At 43.9% G+C, this 21,435-nt stretch overlaps 2 protein-coding genes, 1 long non-coding RNA gene and 1 pseudogene across 4 annotated transcripts; all 4 read left to right on the top strand.

Moving 5' to 3' along the window:
- The first annotated feature begins 1,261 nt into the window (after positions 1-1,261).
- On the top strand, positions 1,262-6,395 carry LOC146260708 (adhesion G-protein coupled receptor G7-like; annotated as a pseudogene). The gene is made up of 10 exons (XR_014724814.1): positions 1,262-1,295; positions 2,362-2,466; positions 3,088-3,197; positions 3,323-3,466; positions 4,596-4,696; positions 4,833-4,966; positions 5,074-5,187; positions 5,383-5,561; positions 5,874-6,026; positions 6,384-6,395. The product of XR_014724814.1 is annotated as an adhesion G-protein coupled receptor G7-like (transcript).
- A 1,153-nt stretch (positions 6,396-7,548) lies between these two features.
- On the top strand, positions 7,549-10,317 carry LOC146260707 (adhesion G-protein coupled receptor G7-like). The gene is made up of 5 exons (XM_084668570.1): positions 7,549-7,562; positions 7,987-8,145; positions 8,288-8,447; positions 8,895-9,953; positions 10,080-10,317. Exons 1-4 carry the CDS (start codon positions 7,549-7,551, stop codon positions 9,102-9,104), a joined length of 543 nt encoding a protein of 180 aa, XP_084524696.1. The 3' UTR covers positions 9,105-9,953; positions 10,080-10,317.
- Positions 10,318-15,458: 5,141 nt separating this feature from the next.
- On the top strand, positions 15,459-16,059 carry LOC146260706 (uncharacterized). Its single transcript, XR_014724708.1, has 3 exons — positions 15,459-15,610; positions 15,717-15,772; positions 15,859-16,059. It is a non-coding gene; the product is annotated as an uncharacterized LOC146260706 (long non-coding RNA).
- A 114-nt stretch (positions 16,060-16,173) lies between these two features.
- Positions 16,174-17,860, top strand: LOC146260705 (uncharacterized). The gene is made up of 4 exons (XM_084668511.1): positions 16,174-16,411; positions 16,562-16,681; positions 16,894-17,041; positions 17,192-17,860. Exons 2-4 carry the CDS (start codon positions 16,571-16,573, stop codon positions 17,374-17,376), a joined length of 444 nt encoding a protein of 147 aa, XP_084524637.1. The 5' UTR covers positions 16,174-16,411; positions 16,562-16,570; the 3' UTR covers positions 17,377-17,860.
- Positions 17,861-21,435: the final 3,575 nt, after the last annotated feature.

The raw sequence follows: 21,435 nt of genomic DNA, 5'->3' as shown, positions 1-21,435 counted from the left end.
GACACTGATCATGTTAATGATTGCTCACAATAACGATCAACAATGACTTAACAAGGTGGGAAACAGATCATATCAATATTCGACACTTTATTTCTATTAATCTCAGCAATTGTTCAAATTTTCAGATGATCACTTCTACATTCTGCAAAACAGCACAAATGAAAATAATTGCAGCACAAACGATTGAGACTATTTTGACGATGTTTTACGTTGGGCGTATAAGTCTATATGGTTGGGTGGAGGGCCAACTTCAATCAGCTATAATACTGCCCGCGCGCTACCCGATGAGTAGTTAGCATGCTAGATTTTGTGACAGGTAGTGAGTGGAGGTGTCTCCACATTGTGCCGCTTTTGCCGTGGCGTGGCCACATTCGCCCGCAAATGAGACACACGTAGCTTTTATTCACAGTAGTAAAAAATAACTCTTCCTCCCATCCACTGTGAGAATGATAGCTTTTTGGGTTCTTTTTCTGCCATGTTTTAGGGTTAAGAAACCACATTCAGTTCCCCATCTTCGCTGCGCCCGCCAGCTTACACTCCACGAACGCTGAAGTTTTGTCATGCGTACAATACTGCTTTTTACTTTTATCAATAAAGGTATTTGTTTATTAATTTTAAGATATTGACATTTTCAAATCTATATAAATGCAAGTGTGATTAAAAAAGAATAGCAACAGAATAAAACTAAATTTTAGACGCTGCTCACTGGCGCTATTTTTAGAACAGGCCTGCAGGCGACTCGTGTGGACCTTGACAGCGACCTGGTGCCCGCGGGCACCGTGTTGATGACCCCTCTAACTCAGGGGCGTCGTTAAACCCTTTTTACTGGGGCACGTGCCCCAGTATAAATCTGCTGTGCCCCAGTAACATCTAAAGTTTGACTTTTAACAATTTAGTGGTGCATTAATTCAGATTGATGAATGGAAAAATAAACGCTTTATCCCAATCCACACTAATAAAATCAAAGCAGTTTAACCGAAAACACAAACCAATATCCGCAGAATTCCATGTCAGCGCGCTCTTCTGATCTAGCCAATTAGCCACTGCAGCACGCACACAGAAGTCCAGGTGTCGGACTCGGCACACAAGTCATAATTAAGGTAGGCTAAGAAAACATTACAAAACTAAAGAAAGTTTCTAAATGATAGGCCTAACGATCGTCATATTTTGACTTTAACATAAAAGCAATATTACATAAAGCTCAAAAAACAGTTTTAGCTCTCAAATTAATGTGAAAAAAATGCGCTCTCATTAACTATTGATGTCCCTGCCAAAGCGGATATGGGGTAAGCCAGGTGAGTTTTTATAGCCTAGTAGTGCATTATGTGCAGCAAGCTTGAAAGAAAAAAAAGGGATTTGAATAGGGGCCAGTGCCCCAGTAGAGTTTTATGTATAACAATGCCTCTGCTTTAGCTTGACCACAACATTCTGATGTATTTGACTGACACTGATAACGCATTACAAACATGAACTGGCACGACATGTTTTGGAGTTTTAGTTTTACCTCAAGAGTTGGTGTGCGACTTCACCTCAGGACTGTTGAAGGCCGATCTGAAAGCTGTTTGAGATGAGGGACATGCGGTTTTCATTCATTTTCATCATAGGTAAGAAAATACTTTAAATGTTATAGGCATACTACACACAGGTTGAACTAAAGTGCAAGGCTGTCTGGTTTAGCGAAAAGCAAGGGATTTGTATTGATATGAAAGGCTTGTGATGTTTTCTGATTAGCTATTTACATTTCTCAGCGTGAGAAATGGTTGAAATGTGTGAGAAATACAAGGTGTGCGTGAGAGCGTGAGAAATTGCTGAATTTCTGCATGAGTTTCGCTGCGAATTCATAAAACTTGAGAGCCTTGAATGACTTGTTGGAGGGGTTCTGGTCCATTACATTGTTGACATGACAACAACTTTGTTGACATTGTTGATATGACATGACAATGTCCAGGACATAGTTGACCAGGTTTCTGATGGATCATTTATCTTGGCTTTTGTTTTGGTTTTTACAGTGTTTTTTCAACACAGTGTGCCTGTCTCTGCAAACACTACTGCCCCTGCAATTTCCCCACATGAAATCTTTATCATCAGCTCCTCCATCAATGCTACATCCACATCCACCACCACTGCCACCCAAACAACCCACATCCCTCTCAACTGCACCAATGCAGGTTTGCTACAGAATGGATTCTGTGTCTGTCCCGTTGAATGGACTGGAATCGACTGCTCAATAAGTGGGTCTAAACTACCACAGCTGTGATGGCACCTTCACCTGGCTCTGCTGTTCTAAACATGTTCTTAGTTATCTTGTTATCACAGGTCTGTGTTTGATATAAAACAATGTACCACATTTAAATCTCTCAGAAAATATATGCCTGGAAGAAACCATTCAAGGGTTTACTTTCCCAAGAACTACCATCGGTTGGTTTGGTTATTCTACGCAGAAGTGTGGACCTAATACATCTAGTGGTAAGATAAAGGATTTGTTGTTTTCCTGGTAGGGTGAATTTGGGTAATGTGGGACACCTAAACTTCAGAGCATTTTCTTCCCTGCTATGACAATGTCTAGTCCACAGAACTTTGACTATAGGTTTAGCATTAGTTTCGTGGTGTCACGGAAAGGGTCAAGGCACTCGTCAATCAGGAAGCTCCGATGAGAAAATGCATGCTAAAAATGTCCCAGATCACCCAAATTCACTCTACTGCATTGCCCCTTTTTTGTCTACAGCGTATTGCAGCATCTGAGTGTGTTGACTCTATTGGCACTGTGGCAGCTGGCTTGGGATGGGAAACCATCACTGGAGATATTTTAAATTAACATCAATATCTCAACATGACACTCATGATAACAAATTCACTATTTTCTGTTTTATCATTTACATTTTACATTTAGTCATTTAGCAGACGCTCTTATCCAGAGCGACTTACAGTAAGTACAGGGACATTCCCCCCGAGTCAAGTAGGGTGAAGTGCCTTGCCCAAGGACACGTCATTTGGCAGAGCCGGGAACTGGCAACCTTCTGATTACTAGCTCGTTTCCCTCACCGCTCAGCCACCTGACTCCCTATCCTCCTCCCTTATCACCAACAGGGAATGTGCCGAGGGCTTCAGCAAGGTGTACTGGTCAATATGGGACTCCAAAGTTTGATGCCCTAAATGTCTTAGATTGTGACATAACTCTCAGCAACATTCAAGGAAATGTAAGTAAAATTTAAATAGAACAATTCCCGATATAAACGGTGACTCTCGTTTTAAACCTAATGGGACAATCTAAGTGCTTGTACAGTAAATAACTACATGCATTATTTCGTTTTGATCCCCTTAGCTATCCAGCACATCTAATTTGCTGAAGTTAGCGAGTAGTGCTCAGATTCTGACGTCAAATCCAGAGACTCTAACAGCTGATAATGTTACCAAGGCGATTGACATCACCAACACCCTCCTTGAAAGGTCTTCAAATATCTCGGAGGTGCAGTGTTTACAAACCTCAACACACCATTAATTCTAAAAATGAGGCTATATGTATACAGGGCTCTCAAGTTTTGAAGACAGGCAAGAGTGACATTCTCCCCCCCCCCCCCCTCCTGTCAGGGGGTCAAATTTAATTAATTGCTTTTTACCTGACATCTTTGAAAGGCAGCAATGATTAATGCATCCATGGCCCAGGATATAATATAAAAGATGACATTATTTTTAAAGTCTGAGGAATGGGGCTCATTTACGTCCTGCACTGGGTTAGAGCCCGCCACCTCTGATATCCCAAGCGCCGCCACTACCAACTACGCCTACGAAAAGCTAGATCTCCGTTGATGCGGGTGGCCTCTTATTTACCTGAGGAGTGAGTTTCACCGATACACACCGGCTACATCTATGAACTACTTGTTCTGAGCAGGTGTTGTCAGTGAACAGGCTGTAAAACTGTTGGTTAACAGACTCGTGAAAAACTGATGCTAATTGTCTGGGAAACATTTTTTAACAGCAGTCAAGTTGTCATCGTTTGTGTGAAACTTGTAACATTAAAACAGGAGATCATGACTGTGCTGAAAGTGATGCTCGAGCATCAGCGGTTTGCTTTGTAGGTGAACAAAACTTTCGGAAGACGTAGCAGAATCACGAAAAATTACAGGATATGCTTTTTCCATTAGTTGTTGCATTAAATCTTACCCAGATACAATGGTGCTATTTTCCGATTGGCTATTGTATAGACCCTTTCTTTTTTTGATTGGCTGATAAGTGTCAGGCTCGACAAAGAACTCCAGGGGAGACGCGCTTGACTGCCGGTTCCATAGTGAGAGTGGGGCGGCCAGAGGAATTTTGGTTGGGTGCTGCGGCATAGCAAATATATTATAAACGTTTTTTTTCTGCGTGAGAAATACAATGTTTGGCGGGAGGGCGTGACTAAAGACCGAAATGAGTTACTGTCACTCTCAATGCGTGACACTTGAGAGCCCTGTGTATACATACTGCATATTCATATTGGTTTTATCTACTATATACAAATAGTATATACCAGAGAAAGAGACATACTATGTGAAAAAAAGAAATATTCCACTATTCTATTATTCAAAGCAAACTGTGGTGGTCTGGTACTATTACAGGCAGTTGCTGTGGCAGCATTAACCACTGTCAGTCAGCTGCTGGATGCTTCTGTACCGGACAGTGTAGCAGAGACGTCTGGAGAGAGGTAATGTGGATTGCAGTATTTACATTTTACTCATGTAGCAGACACCATTTGAATCATCCAGACATGCTTAAGTGACCAGAGAGAAGGCCACATTACAGTAACGTTTTTCTCGTGAGGTAATTTTGTCTCTCTAACTCTGATTTGCCCACAGCCTAACTGAAAGTTTACAGAATATCTCACTGGGGTCAGACAACACATCTTTAGTAGTCCAGCCCAACCTCGCGGTCCAGTCTGTCGTACTGACCAGTAACGACATAGTCGGCGTCCAGTTCTCCTCACAAACAGGTTGATTGGAGAAAGCATTGTTGCCATCTGCCATTTGCAGATACATTTGCTGTGAATTTTTTAGATTCTAATTAAATGATCAACACAAAAATGTCCCCCTTCTCCAGGATTATCTAGTAATTTTTCTGCTGATAGAATTAGACTGAATACCAATGCGTCTGAACTTGTGTCTGACAATGGAAAGGCCGCTGATGTCCAGGTATTCATTAGATTATCACCAGGTGAGTTGACAGTGGACCTAACGCCATACAGTAGATTTACTATCAACCCCCTTACAGTTTCCTTGTGCTTATCACACACATCCTATGAGACATAGTAAACAAAATTTACCACAATACACAATCGAGTAGATAAAATACAATTCTAATTTCTCCTTCCTTTTCTTTTCCTCTACAAATTGGGCCTCGTCCCCTCAGAAATGCGGCATCAAAGTTCTGGCATCTCTGTTGGCTTTGTGCTCTACCAGAACGACAGGTTCTTCAAGTCAAGGAACTTCAGAGCCCATTTGGGCAGTCGTAGAAGGGTCATCTCTGGAAATGTGAAAGGAGCTGGAAGGATGGGGGCCGACCATGTGGAAATGATCTTCAGGCCAATTGTAAGATTGGAACCCGCAATGTTTTGGGGGCTATCTTGTGTTTATGATCATTCATTGACTTATGCACTTTTTGTAAAGCTCTTTCTTGTAAGTCGCTTTGGATAAAAGCATCTGATAAATGAATAAATGTAAATGTAAAATGTAAAACTGCTGTGTAAATACAGTGTTTCTTTGTTCCTCTTAACAGTGGAACAAGGAAGTCCTAGAATACCAACTGTACAACAGCATTCATCCATTTCACCCACAAATCTAAATGTCTATTTGTGTTTGGTTCCCTGGCAACGGCGATGGAAAATTGACTTATTTTCTCAGAATGTCCCCACCACAACCCTCTACAACTTTGCATGCGTGTTCTGGAACTACAACAAAAGTGAATGGAGCACTGAAGGGTGCTCCAAAGTCAAAGTTTCCTCTGAGGCTCTGAGTTGTTTTTGCAGTCATACCACCAACTTTGCTGCGCTAATGGCAAGTCCTCTATCACCTCTGTCTTTACTGCCCTCAGCTCTGAACTACTCACATACAAATCAAACAACCCTATAACATTTAAATAACTTTGGAATGTCATAGTTGTTTTATTTTTTCTCCCCCTTTAGTCCTACAGGGGTAATTATGTCTACGCTGAAGCCCTGGACTGGATCACCTATCTGGGGTGTTCCATGTCTGTTGTGGGCTTGGTTATCACAATAGTTTTTTACGTCATGACCAGGTGAGATTCAATAAACGGGATCTTTGCTGTACCGTGATTTGGCAACCCCTCAAGAAAGCAACCTCTGCAGAGAAAAAAATTGGTACGTAGACTTTTTTAATTTGTCCGTTTCCCAGGAAATCCGGTAACAGCAGCCCAGCAGTCCTGATGGTGAGCCTCTGTCTCAGTCTCCTCATCTTCACCCTCCTCTTCCTGCTGGGGATCAACAACACCGATCCACAGTCCCCTGAACCTGAAGACAGGGACGCCAACGTCATGCCTTCTTCTGACCTGCACGTCGACCCAGACCACGGACCCTGCACTGCTGTGGCAGTCTTACTGCAGTACTTCCTGATGGCCACCTTTGTCTGGAACTCTCTCTATGCCTGTCACATGTTCCTACTGCTCTGGAACCCCCTGAGGAGACCCCCATCCTACCTGCTGACTATCACCGTGGTCATTGGATGGGGTACGTAGGTAGCGGCGTAAATTAACAAAGTAAGAAGTACTGTTTGTCCCAGTACCATTGTTGTTGTTCTTTGAGAGAGGGGGAGGGCGGGTAACTGTCATTTACTTAAGTATTCAGCTTAATACTACTACTTAACAAAATGTCCAACAAACAGCAAAGATTAGTGCTCCCCCCACACCACTATGTATGACCTCTTCACTGTGCAGTCTTTACAAAAAGCTTAGACAAACACCCTAGAATCATTATGTGTTACACCCTTTGCAAAGGCCCAGGAAGGGGCACAGGAGGACTGCAGGGTGCTGCAGCAGGCCTGTGACAACACTCTCACAACATTTACATTAACATTTATTAATTTAGCCGACGCTTTTGTCCAAAACGACTTACAAGAAAGAGCTTTACAAAAAAGTATAGGTCAATGATCATAAACAACGAGATAGCCCCAAACACATTGTGGGAAGCCAAAACATGAAGCATACATTGTGAAAAGCAAATAAGTGCCAATGGGTAGAACCAGATGAGCGTGTTATTAAACAAATTACAATTGTGATCCCAAAACATGATCCTTGAAAGTGCTAGAGTGGACCAACACTGTCTTCTCTCTCCCAGGAGTTCCTGCTCTTCTCGTTTCCATCACATTGGGAGTCACCTACAGAGTGGACGATCCATTAAACTACCGACGGGAAGAATTGTAAATCGAAAACTTTTCTTTTGTTTTGTGGTTGTTTCATTATTACTTAATCCACTAAACTGCCAACATTTAATACGTAATCTGTCATAGCTTTTATTGTTCCTTTTATTGTATTATTAAACTACCAGGACAAAGAAAGAATAGTATGCAAGCAAATCCGTAAAAATAACAAATGGTTCGAATTTTGGGGATCTGAAATCCACCATTTGAAATTGAGCAACCTGAATTTTATTGTATTTGAATTCCTGAAGCTTGAATGTTTTTAATTTAATTTTTGGGATCTGAATCTTACTGTTTGAATTTGAGGAACCTGAATTTCCGAACTTTGAATTCTGGATTGGAATTTTTGAACATTTAAATAAATGTATATTTCAATCTGAAGAGGTGAATTCAACACCAGATAATTAGGTGGTATATATTAAGTATTCAATGCGTTTTCAAATTCAAAACATGATGTCACTGATTTGCTTCCATAGCATATCCTAATACATATTATACTACAGTACAAAACACATAGAGGTAGATTTTCACCACTGTACAGTACTTTACATCAACCAGTAACTACTTCCTTTTGACCCTCCAGTTGCTGGCTTGCTGCTGTAAACCGAGAGGGACAGTTTGACTTTGCAAAGCCAATGTTCTGGGGGTTCCTGATCCCAGTGGCTTTAATCCTGATCTTTAACACAGTTATCCTATGCTACTTTAGCTACACAACATGCAGGACAGACCCGGAATTAACCAGGTACCCATGATGTAGTTAACTGCAACTCCTTGTACGTAAACAAATCCTCATAGTCGAAGGGCTTGAAAGAACATTTGTATTGTACTTCTATGTTGTGAGGGCTCCACCATCTGCTTTATGCTTTTTAAAATTTTCTCCACAGCACCACACAGTCCTCCAACAAGAAAAAACTTCTGAGTAGTTTCTCGTTATCAGTGGTGCTGGGTCTCTCCTGGATAATAGGCTACCTGATGCTCATCATACCAAACCAGAACATGCACTTCATCCTGAACATCGTCTTCTGCCTTTGTACCACCACACAGGTATACAAGATTGACCTACAATTAGCTCATACTTAAGAGTTGTATGTGCTGTGAAAACTCCACTAGATGTCAGTAAAGCCTTGTTAACATATTTGGTAACAGTAGTTACCTGTGTTGTGTTTTGTGTTCTCGTTGAGTCAGACAGGCAGTACACAGGGTTCATCCCTGGGGACAAGCTCTGTCAAATGTGTGATGAAAACATCCTAAATATCCCTGATGCCTATGTACTGTATGCACAGGTAGTGACTGTTTCGGCCCCCATAGACAATTGTTAGATAAGTGACATGGGAAACTCACTAACCATGTTGTTACAACTCCCCAATAATCCTGTCTGATCAAACAATAGAACAGTTACAGCTCATAAAATGAAGACCTGTAAATAATATAAAAAATATAATATAAAAAATTCAGAACCATTCGCCATCTCAATTTTTTTGTCTTTCACAGGGACTTCAGATCTTCATACTGTTCGTAGCAAGAACATCCATCTTCAGGCAAAAGATGTTGAATCTTCCTATCGGCTGCCATATCGAAAGTTACACTCTACGGAAACACAAAGCCAGAAATACCATCGATTCATTCAAAGAACTGAATACATTTAGCTCTAGCCAGTCAAAACCGGTTGTTTTAGCAGAGACAGTATTAGACCGCCAATGATAAGAAATACCGCTATACTTACCAGTTAACTACGAGTTTACAAAATAATGCTGTCTTTCCTCCATCATCACTACTGTTCCTCTGTTCTGCAGACAGACATGTACTTCCTGGTGTTTACCATGTGTGTGTGCGTGCCGTGAACAAATAATTGTCTGTGCGGTATTGCTAGCTGCATTGTTAGGTTATATGTTTTAAACCAATTGCATCCTTTTAAATATTTTTTTTGATAGGGAATAAACTGGAACTGTCGCCTAATTCGGGAGTCGATGTGCAATGCGCATAACGACAGTTGCAGAATCTAAACTTCAATGCATTGATTGAGCAATGACGACACACATCTGCATACCCACTCGTTATAATCCGTTTGCTGTGACTGACGCCTGTGTTTATTCCTGTAAGCCTATAATTACATAGGCTACTTTCCCAGCGCTGCCCATTAGTACGTGATACATTCCTCTCGTTCTGTCACCTCATCCAACCTCTCAGCTGTGTGGTGTACGAATTCGTTCCAGTTTCTGTGGAATTCTTTGTTTCCTGAAAGCTGATATGGAATCTATAAGAATTTGAGCCTTATTAAAAGTGTTTTATTTAGGACATGGTGTGAAAGGGATTTGTTCTATTAGATTCAAATTTGCGGGCGTTCATTGCATTTCTGTCTTATTTACTTTATAGTCTAGGCCAGGGGTTCTAAAACCTTTGGGGGCCAGGGACCCCCCATCATCGTAACACCCATTCAGCATACCCTTCAGGGGCGGTTCAAACCGGACAGCTGCCCGGGGCGGCATGAAGAGAGGGGCGGCATTTTCAGACAAATTTGTTTTGTTTGGCGCTCTCTGCTGGCGGAAAAAGGTATCGTGTCAATATTGGTTTTATTGATGCAAATGGTCCACATCTGTAGATTATAATATTTTTTTAACTTTTTAATGACACAGCAAAATTTAACAATGTTATAATTTATGGGTAATTATTTCGCAGACCCCTTGGCTATGGGCGGACCCCACTTTGAGAACCACTGCTTGGCTATGTTCTATTGTCATGTTCTGTATACTGTGCATGAAGGCAGGAATGATTACTCCATGTTGGGTTTCTGACTTGAAGAAACCCCTTACTAGATGTGCACATGAACATGTATTTACCCCACCCACTCATTGCCACTGCCTGCATCCCTCATGATAAAACGTTATTGCAGCTACACAGGAGATGTGAATTTGTAGGTGGAAGCACGTTGCTAACATTGCACGTTTGTGTGTTTTTCAAACAGTTATCGCAGTGATGGCACAGTGTGCTCATTTCTGTCTTTGGATAAACTCTGTTAATCCAACATAATGGATTTTCTCACGTCGTTATTGTATGTTAATGTATCAAATGACGCATGTATGTTGTAGCGTGCGGGGGGAACGACAGGACTCAAGACACACGAGGCAGAGACCACGTTGTCAGTTTGATAGCTCAGGAGCCCAGATCAGGAGCGATCAGACCTTAGGGGTGCTGAGCCCCCTCTGACAATGTGTCATGAATACAGTGCCTTGCAAAAGTGTTAAACCCCCTTGCTAATTTCACTGGATAACAATTAATACATTTATTTATTATTATGCAAAATATTGAATGAATGAAAAAATTAAGGATTACCCCTTCTTCATAAACTATCAGCATCAAATGATAATAAACAATATATATTTTTTTAAATTATTATTATTTTTAGGGGTGCTGAGATTAAATTTAAGGGTGCTTGAGCACCCCTAAAAAGGGTCTAAAATCGCCACTGGCCCAGATATATTTCCTCGTGCGTACACAACAGCTACCCCGGGCTTGAGATGTCCGCCAAAACAATAAACCAGGGGGGTATTCTAGTAAGCAGGTTATGCAACATAACCGGGTAAGTTAACCCATCAGCTGATTCACAATGTTGCAGCAACCTACTGGCAATGTTGCTACAACGCTGGGTGTCAGCTGGGGAGTTAACTTACCCCTGGGTATGTCACATAACCTGCTTTCTGGAGTACCCCCCAGGTTGGTGAGACCCTGTCTGCCTACCGGTCAGGTCCAAAAGCCCCGTACCTTTCAACCTTTCCACCAATCCCCAAACCAGGCTAGACATCTCCCCCAATTAACCAATAACACTCGAACTTGTGTAAACCAACCCCCCCCCCCACCACCACGTAGGAAATCCTGATATATATCAACACCACTCCTCAAGTAGCTTGGTCCTAACCAGACCCATTTCATTTGTGCAAAAGCAATGTCCAAATTGAGCGGAAGTACGTAGGAGGGCAGAGCCAGGCTAGGCCTCAAGTAGGCCTTGCACAAAATGTAATTGGGGTGTAGCGTTATAAATATTCTGTTGCAACCCTTACCCACTTACGGCGCTATTACTTTAAGTACTGATATCCTCAGCTCACAGTGTGTCTACCTTGCTGTAAATATGAGTCTCCATATTTCCTTATGATTATTTGACTATTATGACTTGGCCTGATGGGTACTGACCTTGGAGGACTTGGCCTGGTGGGTACTGACCCTGGAGGACTTGGCCTGGTGGGTACTAACCCTGGCGGACTTGGCCTGGTGGGTACTGACCTTGGAGGACTTGGCCTGGTGGGTACTGACCTTGGAGGACTTGGCCTGGTGGGACTGACCCTGGAGGACTTGGCCTGGTGGTACTGACCCTGGAGGACTTGGCCTGGTGGTACTGACCTTGGAGGACTTGGCCTGGTGGTACTGACCTTGAAGGAGTTGGCCTGGTGGGTACTGACCTTGGAGGACTTGGCGAAGGCCTCGGCCACCTTGCGGTTGCGTCCCCCGTAGCAGGTGGTGATGAGGTCGGCCACGCCGCAGCTCTCCAGGAAGGTGACGGAGCTGACCTGGCCCTTCAGGGGAGGAGTCAAGGAGTTATGATGTGTTCCTGGTGATCAATCAGTATAGATCACATTTCAGCCTTGCTATTTGTCCATATAGTCCATCTTATCGTTCATACATATAGTTTGTCTTTTATTGTCAGATGCACAGAACAACACAAGGTCAAACTGGGCACTGGAATTCTTAGGACAAGACAACGCAAACCAACCTGGCATAACATAACATATAAGTACTCAGAACATAGATTACACCTATGATAAGCTATACAATTATAAAAAACCTCCTAAATATTCCAAATAAATAATACAGTACAGTGGTTCCTTTAGGATTTTGAGGGGGGGAGGTCCCCTCTATGATGTGTGGTTTCATCTGATCACAGAGCTTCCCGATGAACTGGTGAGGGATGACAAACACCAGCACACTGGCTCCTTTCACCGCCTCGGTCACCTCGGGAACTGCAACCTGAGGGGGGCCGAGACATCAGCTTTGATTACATTGACGGGTGATCTTCTGGATGTGGACCTACCATTCATATGAAAGAAATCATGTCAAATGTAAGCTATCTCGCCTCTCCTAAGGAGATAAGTATTTCACGATGTGAACACATGGCACTGTGCCAGGTAATGACGCAGTCCTTAACGATGAGGACTATAAAGGTCAAGGTTCACTCAGCTTATCAATGGCTGGTTTATACATGATCAAAGTTCCTGACAGACGTAAGGGGAATTGCACTATCCACACAGAAATGATTTGATCCTTGATGTAAACCATTTGTCATTAACATCCTGCAAACTCATTTTTTATGATCTACATGATCTCTGCAAAGTAGATTTACATTTACATTTAGTCATGTTCTTATCCAGAGCGACTTACAGTAAGTACAGGGACATTCTCCCCGGGGCAAGTAGGGTGAAGTGCCTTGCCAAGAAACACAGCATCATTTGACACGGACAGGAATCGAACCAACAACATTCTGATTAATAGCCCGACTCCCTAACCACTCAGCCATCTGGCCCCGATTTAAAAGGCAAAACTTGAAAATGTATCAGTTACAATGTTGTTGGGGATGTTTTCCAGTATAATTACACTATCAACGCTGTGATTTTTTTTCTTGTGAGATTAATAATGCCAGATCAACATGTCTGAAAGTGATCCAACGCAAAACATGGCCGCGAGTTATTCGAGTTTTCTCAAAGCGCTCATCCAAACACCTGCAAAATTACACCTGTGTACAGTGCCTGTTACGTGGCACTCTGTTCTTCCGCAGTTATCCTCAAAAAGAACTTTAGTATACTTCCTCTTTCACTAACAGACAACTTTCCTTTGTCGTCCTAGGCTTGGGCTGTGTGTCGTTGGTAATTATTAACAGTCAAATTAATTGTTAGCCAGATTAACGAATGAATTCAAAAATTGCAACAATACACAGGTTACAAGATTCTTGATCTAAACAGGAACAAATAGTTTAGGATGTTAGCAATACAACATCCCTGTGGCGTAGCACCAAGGTAACATTGCTCATTACCAAGTTGGATATTTTAAGACATTTGCTAGTCCCCTGTTTTCCAGGAGTAAAAAGAGAAGGAAACCAAACTGAGGAGAATCAACAATGGCTTCAGGTAAACAGTCTTCATTTCATTGTTTCAGTCCTAAAAAATGTTACCACGAACAGGAAGTGTTTCATAGTTTGTTAAGGTGAACAGTTGAAGGTTTTTATTGCACCATCTCAGATATGAAATACGTATTTGATTAAGAACACACTGTAGTTTATCAACAGTTTTATTTACAACCACAGTATAATTTACTGCTACATAGATGAATTAAACTCAAAACTATCTATTTTTCTCTGTTTCTCCATTCTACTTCTCCGTCTTTGTCTCTTTCTCTCCCTCCCTCTCTCTGACAGGTGACTCCCTCCATCTCTCAGAAATGAGGATTGTGCTGCTGGGGGGGAGAGAAGATCGGAAGAGTTCATCAGGAAACACCATCCTGGGCAGAGAGGAGTTTGACCTGAGGACAACTGCTCAGTGTGTGAAGAGACAGGGAGAAGTAGCAGGGAGGCAGGTCACTGTGGTCGACACTCCAGGATGGTTTAGTCATCTCCCTGTAGAGTACACTACTGAGCTGGTTAAACAGGAGATAGTATGCAGTGTGTCTCTGTGTCCTCCAGGACAATCTCTGAACGATTCATCCAGTGGTATTACCACTGTGTACCACTGTCTGGATCAAGACCTGAAAGTAAGGTGCCTGTCTGCCTGCCTGCCTGCCTGCCTGCCTGCCTGCCTGCCTGCCTGCCTGCCTGCCTGCCTGCCTGCCTGCCTGCCTGCCTGCCTGCCTGCCTGCCTGCCTGCCTGCCTGCCTGCCTGCCTGCCTGCCTGTCTGCCTGCCTGCCTGCCTGCCTGTCTGTCTGTCTGTCTGTCTGTCTGCCTGTCTGCCAATGTTGTAGAAAAACATCACACTGTTGTAATTATGAAGATGGGTAATTATTATGGATTATATGATTGAAAATGAACCTCTTAATTCCCATTTTACCTTTAAATGCTATATTACTGAAAACCAGATGCAAAGCTGTCGACTCATTAGTATTGCCACTAATATGTAGAAGATATTAAGCCCAAAGTGCAAATCTGGATCATTATGGGCTGAGGGCGAGAGAAGACTGTGTGTATATGCTTCTTTCATAGAAAACTACAAGGCCCAGATATCATGGACTACAAGGCCCAGATATCACGGGACAGATTTACGACCCTATGCTCAGCAACCCAGTGCAGCTGGTCTTCAAGGCCAGAGCAAGCCTAAAAAATAGGAGAGTTTTTCTATGTAACTGTAATCTGGAGCCCCTAGAGTAAGAGACCAATAGTGTGAGATATGCATAATGCATCTGTGACAAACAGTCTTGTACTAATAGAAAAATTACTGAATGTTCCAGTCTGCTCCCGGGAACACAGTCACTTGTTTGGATAGTTTTGTGTCTGAATAAACTGTTGCATCAACTTCTGAGTTCCTGTCTACCTACCTGTCTACCTGCCTGCCTGCCTGCCTGCCTGTCTGTCTGTCTGTCTGTCTGTCTGTCTGTCTGTCTGTCTGTCTGTCTGTCTGTCTGTCTGTCTGTCTGCCTGTCTGCCTGTCTGCCTGTCTGTCTGTCTGCCTGCCTGTCTGCCTGTCTGCCTGTCTACCTACCTACCTACCTACCTGCCTGTCTGTCTGTCTGTCTGTCTGTCTGTCTGTCTGTCTGTCTGTCTGTCTGTCTGTCTGTCTGTCTGTCTGTCTGCCTGTCTGCCTGTCTGCCTGTCTGCCTGTCTACCTACCTACCTACCTGCCTGTCTGCCTGTCTGTCTGTCTGTTTGTCTGTCCGTCTGCCTAACTGTCAGTTTGTCTAACTGTCAGTTTTCCTGTATGTCTGTTGTTGTCAGTCAGTTGAATGTTGTGTAGATGTGGTCCCTGAGTAGGAAGCTAACCAGCCCAGTAGCTGGTCTGACCTGCTGTGTTTCTCTACAGAGAGGAGAGGTGGTAGATCTGATGTCCTGTCTCTGAGGAGCTCTGGCTTTGGCTCCCAGACGTCCAGACCTTCTCACCACAGCTCAGTGATTAAACCACAGAGATCTCCACACACCAGATTAAACCATGAACCTGCGCACAGGGAACCACAAGGACCGGTACGTAGACTAGCAGATTATCTGCTCAGGTACAGTTGTTATTCCAAAGTGACAGGGATGTGAAAAAGTTACAGTTTGATTATTTGAATGTCTCTTTTCTTACCAGATCCCTATGTCTGTGATGCCTGAATTCACCTCACAACCTTCAGAGACTTCATACAGGTGATGGTTTACTTCTACGGTATCAGAGGTATTCCTCTGTATTTTTACCATGAAGGACATTATCACTGTTGTCCTGTGTCCCCCAGGCTCCAGTGCCCCCATGCAGGTGTGTTCCAGTGCAGGTTGACAGGTCTGGCCTTTCAGATGAAGGGAGAGGGGGAGGTGCTCTACAGAACTGTCCAATGGGATGAAGGTCTGCTGCTCTCCACAGGCCAGACCCCTGCAGGACCCCTGTGCAACATCAGCTGTCCTCAGGGCTCTGTCTGTCAGCTGCACCTCCCACACTGTGAGATTCTCTCTGGTGAGTTCCACACCTCTCACAACTCACTAACACCACGCTTACCCTGCTCAGCTCTGAAATACTGCTGACTGAAACCTGTCTGTCTTACAGGAGAGGGTCTTGACTCCTTGTCTGTGGCTCATGTCAGTGGCGATGATGTGAAGCTTTTGCCTCCCCTGAGGGTGACTGACACACATGTGGTGGTGAACATCACAGACCTGTCCCTGTGGGGTCTGGTGAGATGGTACATACCCTTCCTCACCACCAGGGGGCAGGTGCTGCCCTTCCTCCGACCACTACGCTCCCTGTGCTCTGTTCTCAACCTGGTGGTTCTACCACACAACGTTCCACTCCAAGAGGTAGTCCTTCCAACACACTCAAAACACATCAGTATATTAGTCACTACGGTTGTACCACAAGCCCTGAAAAGGGTGAAAGTGGTCAAATAAAGGGTAGAAGTTGCCAAGAGGGTGAAATGCTGACATGTTGAATACATCGTCTTGTTTCAGGTGGGGAGGATGCACAGTTTGAGCTCCTACATAGGTGTATGTTCAGACTGCACACTCTCTCGTGGAGAAGTCTACAGTCTCTGCTGTGATGTGGTGGAGGGAGATATGATCCAACCTAAGGTAAACTCACTCATTATAGTATAATAATGCTGTTGTCTAATGATGTCACTTTAGGTTCAAAACCTTTATATTATCTGAGTTTATTTCTTACTAATGTAGTTCCCTTATATATTATTATCTCATTATCCATTGGCCTTGTCTCGTCCAAACCTGACAGATGGATCTGAATGGTTCAGATTTAGCAGTTAACAATGCTCTCATCTGTGTTCCAGCGTGCTCATGTCTACTGGGACTACGGTCCAAACTACCACCCCACCTTCCAGGTGTTTCTGAGTGCCGACACAGAGCAGGTGAGGCTGAGGCTTCTGGAGAGAGCGGGAGAAGGAGAGGAGGTGTGGGCAGCACGTGTTCCTCTAACAGGTACAGGACATCCTCAGGGTCCACATTCAGGCTTCTGTTTCTGCAGTACTTTACTGAGGTGAATGACTGGCAGCAACGTCCACCAACCTGATGCCAGAATCAGTCAGCACAGTACAGCTGAACACATCTGGGTTTCCTCCACACAACCAGGTTCCTCATCGATGGAAAGCAGACAGACTGAGCATGCTCAGAAGGGATCTGCAGAGGAGCAGCTGCGCTCTGCAAGACTGGCGTTTGTGGAGCGAGTGACGATGCCTGTCCTGGATGATCTGCTGGATGGACTTCTGCAGGAGAGGGTGATCAACGATGCTGAGATGGAGGCAGTGAAGGTGTAGGCAGTGAGGATGGACAGAGCGCGGGCCACCATTGACATGGTACTGAAGAAAGGATCTCTCTCATGTTATGTGATGAAATCTATTTTGGTTAAATATGACCCTGCCTTATACATAACACTCGGCTTCCAATAAAACATGCTGAGAACAGAATATATTGGATGTGTAAATAAATGTAACATTTAAATACAGATCAATTAAATAATAATTAGTAGTATACTTACAAATAATATTATCTACATTGGAGCTATATTGTTTGGATTATTCATATTCATATACATATAAAATACTCTTTAAAAACTATTACTGTTTTATGCAAGGGTACATGCAAATAGACTCAATCAAATGCTTTCTTTGAGTAAAAAAAAAAAGAAGAATTCCAACAAAAACATGAATATTTCTAAATATTATTATAAATGATGATTGGTTAGCAATTTCTGTAAGTTTATTTTCCAGAATTTATTTCCAGAAATTATTTTTGGTTTGGTTTCCATTTCACTTATTTGCTCTATTCTGGTTTCACTCGGACAGCAACAACATTATTTATAATTGAATTATCTATTTGGTCAATCACTTCCTGTATATAACTGCCTTTGATCAGCTTGTTTCCCAGTTAACCCCTATCTTTGTTTTTATGACGGCTTTGTTGATCTTTCTCCTTTAAGTGGTCTGAAGTATAAATATGTACCACCAAAGTTTTTAAGGATGTGAACTCAGGTCTTCATTCATTTATGAAGTTATGGTAACAACTGTAACATATCTGTGCCACGTTTATTGCCTTGCCCACCTATTAAACAATGTAAAAACATTATTGTCTAGTTTCCCAGAAAAATTATGATTGGAACTCTCAAGATATTCAGTTTTGTGGGAACTCTGCATAGGTTTAGATCTTGACTGCAGTGGATTCTTCGATCTGCCTTTGATCTGCCTTGTGGAGGCGCCCATACTCTATTATTCAACCAGAACTCTCAGTGCGCATATTACACATCAGTAATTTTCTCAGATTAAGGGCGTTTAGTCAACCTGCTGCATGTTAAGCTTGAATTTAGATTTGATTAGATTTAGATTAGGCAATAAGGTGGTTGCACCTAATGTGCAAATACCAAACGATGCATGATATTGTCATTTAGTTTGCTTTATTTCGTGAAAGTTCTCTATTTTAATACATTAGCAGGTGTAAAATAGTAGTCTATTCAGTCGTATTTGTGAGTTGAAAGAAACAAAGATTAGCCCTAGTGGGTTTTGGTTCATCCAGGGACACGACTTGAGCTTGTTGTTTAAGACAGCCGTTCACTGCACAGAGACCAGAAGAACCCTGAACTGTAAATGGACTGCATTTATAGAGCGCTTTTCTACCTTAGCGGCACTCAAAGCACTTTACAATTTTTGCCTCTCATTCACCCATTCATACTCACACACCAGCGGCAGCGAGCTGCCATGCAAGGCGCCGGCCTGCCCATCGGGAGCAACTTGGGGTTCAACTTCAGGCTCAAGTATACTTCAGCACATGGCCTGGGAGGAGTCGGGGATCGAACCACCAACCTTGCGATTAACAGACAACCCTCTATACCCCCTGAGCCACAGCCGCCCACAAAAAGAGAAGGAAAAAAAAAACTGTCTGTCGTGACGCATTTAGCCCTTTTTAATAGACACATGTTCACTTTTTACTATGAGTCGTTAGCTTCCTCTCCTCAAGCCCTCTGCCCGCTCTGTCTAGGTTCCAGTCATTTCCTGGAGGCCCACGTCACTGGCATCATCCTGTTTCTCAGAAAGACAGATTGCTGGTTTCAAGTGCAGGGAATTTACATATATTTGCAGGGTCGACTGTTTCATAGCATTCTGTACATTTAACCCTCTTCACACTGTGGTTCTGCACATCGACAGGGGGGAGAGCCAAAGTTGATGCTGTATCGAGTCGTATCAGGTCTACGAAACAGAGCTATACAACAGGGCACATTTTGTCTCACCTCTTTCAATCTGCCTTTTTGTCACAGAGATGTTTTTTAGCTCCTGGTTTACTTCGGATTCAAGAAGCCGTGTCGGTCTAACGGCAGAAAAATTGGTTCAAGTCCCGCAGACCAGGGTTTGATATCTAGTCAGCCTCATCTCCTTAAAAAATGGCAAAGGAAGTAGTCAGTAGTAGGAGTATCACCCTGATTCATATTTCTGTGATAACAGACAGGCCTCTCATCTCAAGCCTTCCATGTCTAACAGGCGGGATTTACGTGGAGAGAGAAGAAGAACCATTGCCAGATCGCAAAGAAAACAATCTGCGAATAGAAATACAACGACTAGCCAAATCACAACAGTCTGTTGCCGAGGCAACGGCTCAGCTGGATCCAGGGACACCAACCCTGAGAGATTGTGGACAGGAGCTGTCGAGATTCCTCCAGCCCCAGCAGATTCACCCCCTGAACCCCTCCTGCGTTAGTTTGGTGTGCAAGCCAGGCCCCAGTTACAGAGCAAGATTTGCTGCTGTGTGTGTGTGTGTGTGTGTGCGTCTCTATGTCCATGTGTGTGGGTGTGTGTGCGTATGTGTCTGCGGGGGTAAGAGAGTGAGACGTTGTGGATGGCGTCGACAGGCCTAGGGGGAAAGCATTTTGGGTCTCCCACTGAGCGAGGACCTGGCCGGCTCCTTCTGCCCCAGCCTTTGTTGTGAGTCCCTCGGCTGCTCCGCAAAACTCCCATCTGTAAGCGATAGAGGATCCGATGAATGTAAACCACAGCCGACACACCTGCAGTCTCTCCCATGGCTGACACAGGCCAGCAGTGTCATGCTCAAAGAGTCTGTTGTTTTTCCAACGAGTTTCATCTTCTTTTTTTTGTTTTGGAGAATCGACAGCCACAACCCCCTCAGGTTCTGCTACATCCACCAGTAGGATTGTTAGATGTTTTCAACGTGAGGCTCAGAAGTAACGGAGGGTTAGATGACTCGAATGTTTATGTCCAACAGTGAAGGATTTGAAAAGCTTGTTTTCTGCTCTTCCTGTCGGTGTCAACGCTTGGGTTCTGTACTCAATTACGGCCTCCTGAATGCTTCAGCCTAATATTAGAATAAGAGTGGTAAAACAAGAAAGGGAAAAGGAAAATAAAATAAACCTCTCTCGGTTTTTTTTCTTTCTGTTCCTCGCAGAAAGTCTGTCTGACCCAGAGGTTTGTGCATGTTTGCGGCGTGCACGTTTGCGGCGTGCCCAGAAGCGTCGGCACGTGCCGGGGCCGCGACCTCACGTGGGCCTGCGGAACTCAGACATGTGTGGCGGGGAACGGGCCACGCCTCCTCGCAGGAACACAATGAGAACAGAGGAACGCAGCACCGAGACGGCCATGGTGTCTTCAGTGTACTCTCCCTGTTCTCTCTGCCCCCCTAGTGTTCTCCCTGTTCTCCCTAGTGTTCTCTGTGTGTCATCCTGGGTGTGTGTGTGTTCTAAACCTTGTTTTGTCTCTCCCCTGGTTCCTGTTGCGCTCCTGTTCCTCCTTCAGCTGATCCCCCCTCTCCTCAGCTCCTCAGCTCCTCTCCTCAGCCCCTCTCCTCAGCTCCTCAGCTCCTCTCCTCAGCCCCTCTCCTCAGCTCCTCTCCTCAGCCCCTCTCCTCAGCTCCTCTCCTCAGCTCCTCTCCTCAGCTCCTCTCCTCAGCTCCTCTCCTCAGCTCCTCTCCTCAGCTCCTCTCCTCAGCTCCTCTCCTCAGCTCCTCTCCTCAGCTCCTTTCCCCAGCCTCTTTCCTCAGCTCGTCTCCCCAGCCTCTTTCCTCAGCTCCTCTCCCCAGCCTCTTTCCTCAGCCCCTCTCCTTTCCTCAGCCCCTTTCCTCAGCCCCTCTCCTCAGCCCCTTTCCTCAGCCCCTCTCCTCAGCCCCTCTCCTCAGCTCCTCTCCTCAGCTCCTCAACTCCTCTCAACATCTGCTCCCTTTGTCAGTCAATTCATGCCATACCTGTGAACAGTTCACTGGGTTCCTGATTCTGTATTTGAAATACTTTAGTTCTCAGGCTAGAAGGTAGCCGGTTCGATTCTCAAGGCAAGGCACTTCTACTTGCCTTAGGGGTTAGGGTTAGGGTTAATAGGGTTAGT

Source organism: Hypomesus nipponensis, chromosome 12, assembly GCF_054491055.1.
Source record: "Hypomesus nipponensis isolate SF chromosome 12, ASM5449105v1, whole genome shotgun sequence".
NCBI lineage: Eukaryota > Metazoa > Chordata > Actinopteri > Osmeriformes > Osmeridae > Hypomesus > Hypomesus nipponensis.
Note: the sequence above shows the minus strand (reverse complement) of the source record. Positions and strands in the feature narration are given on the sequence as shown.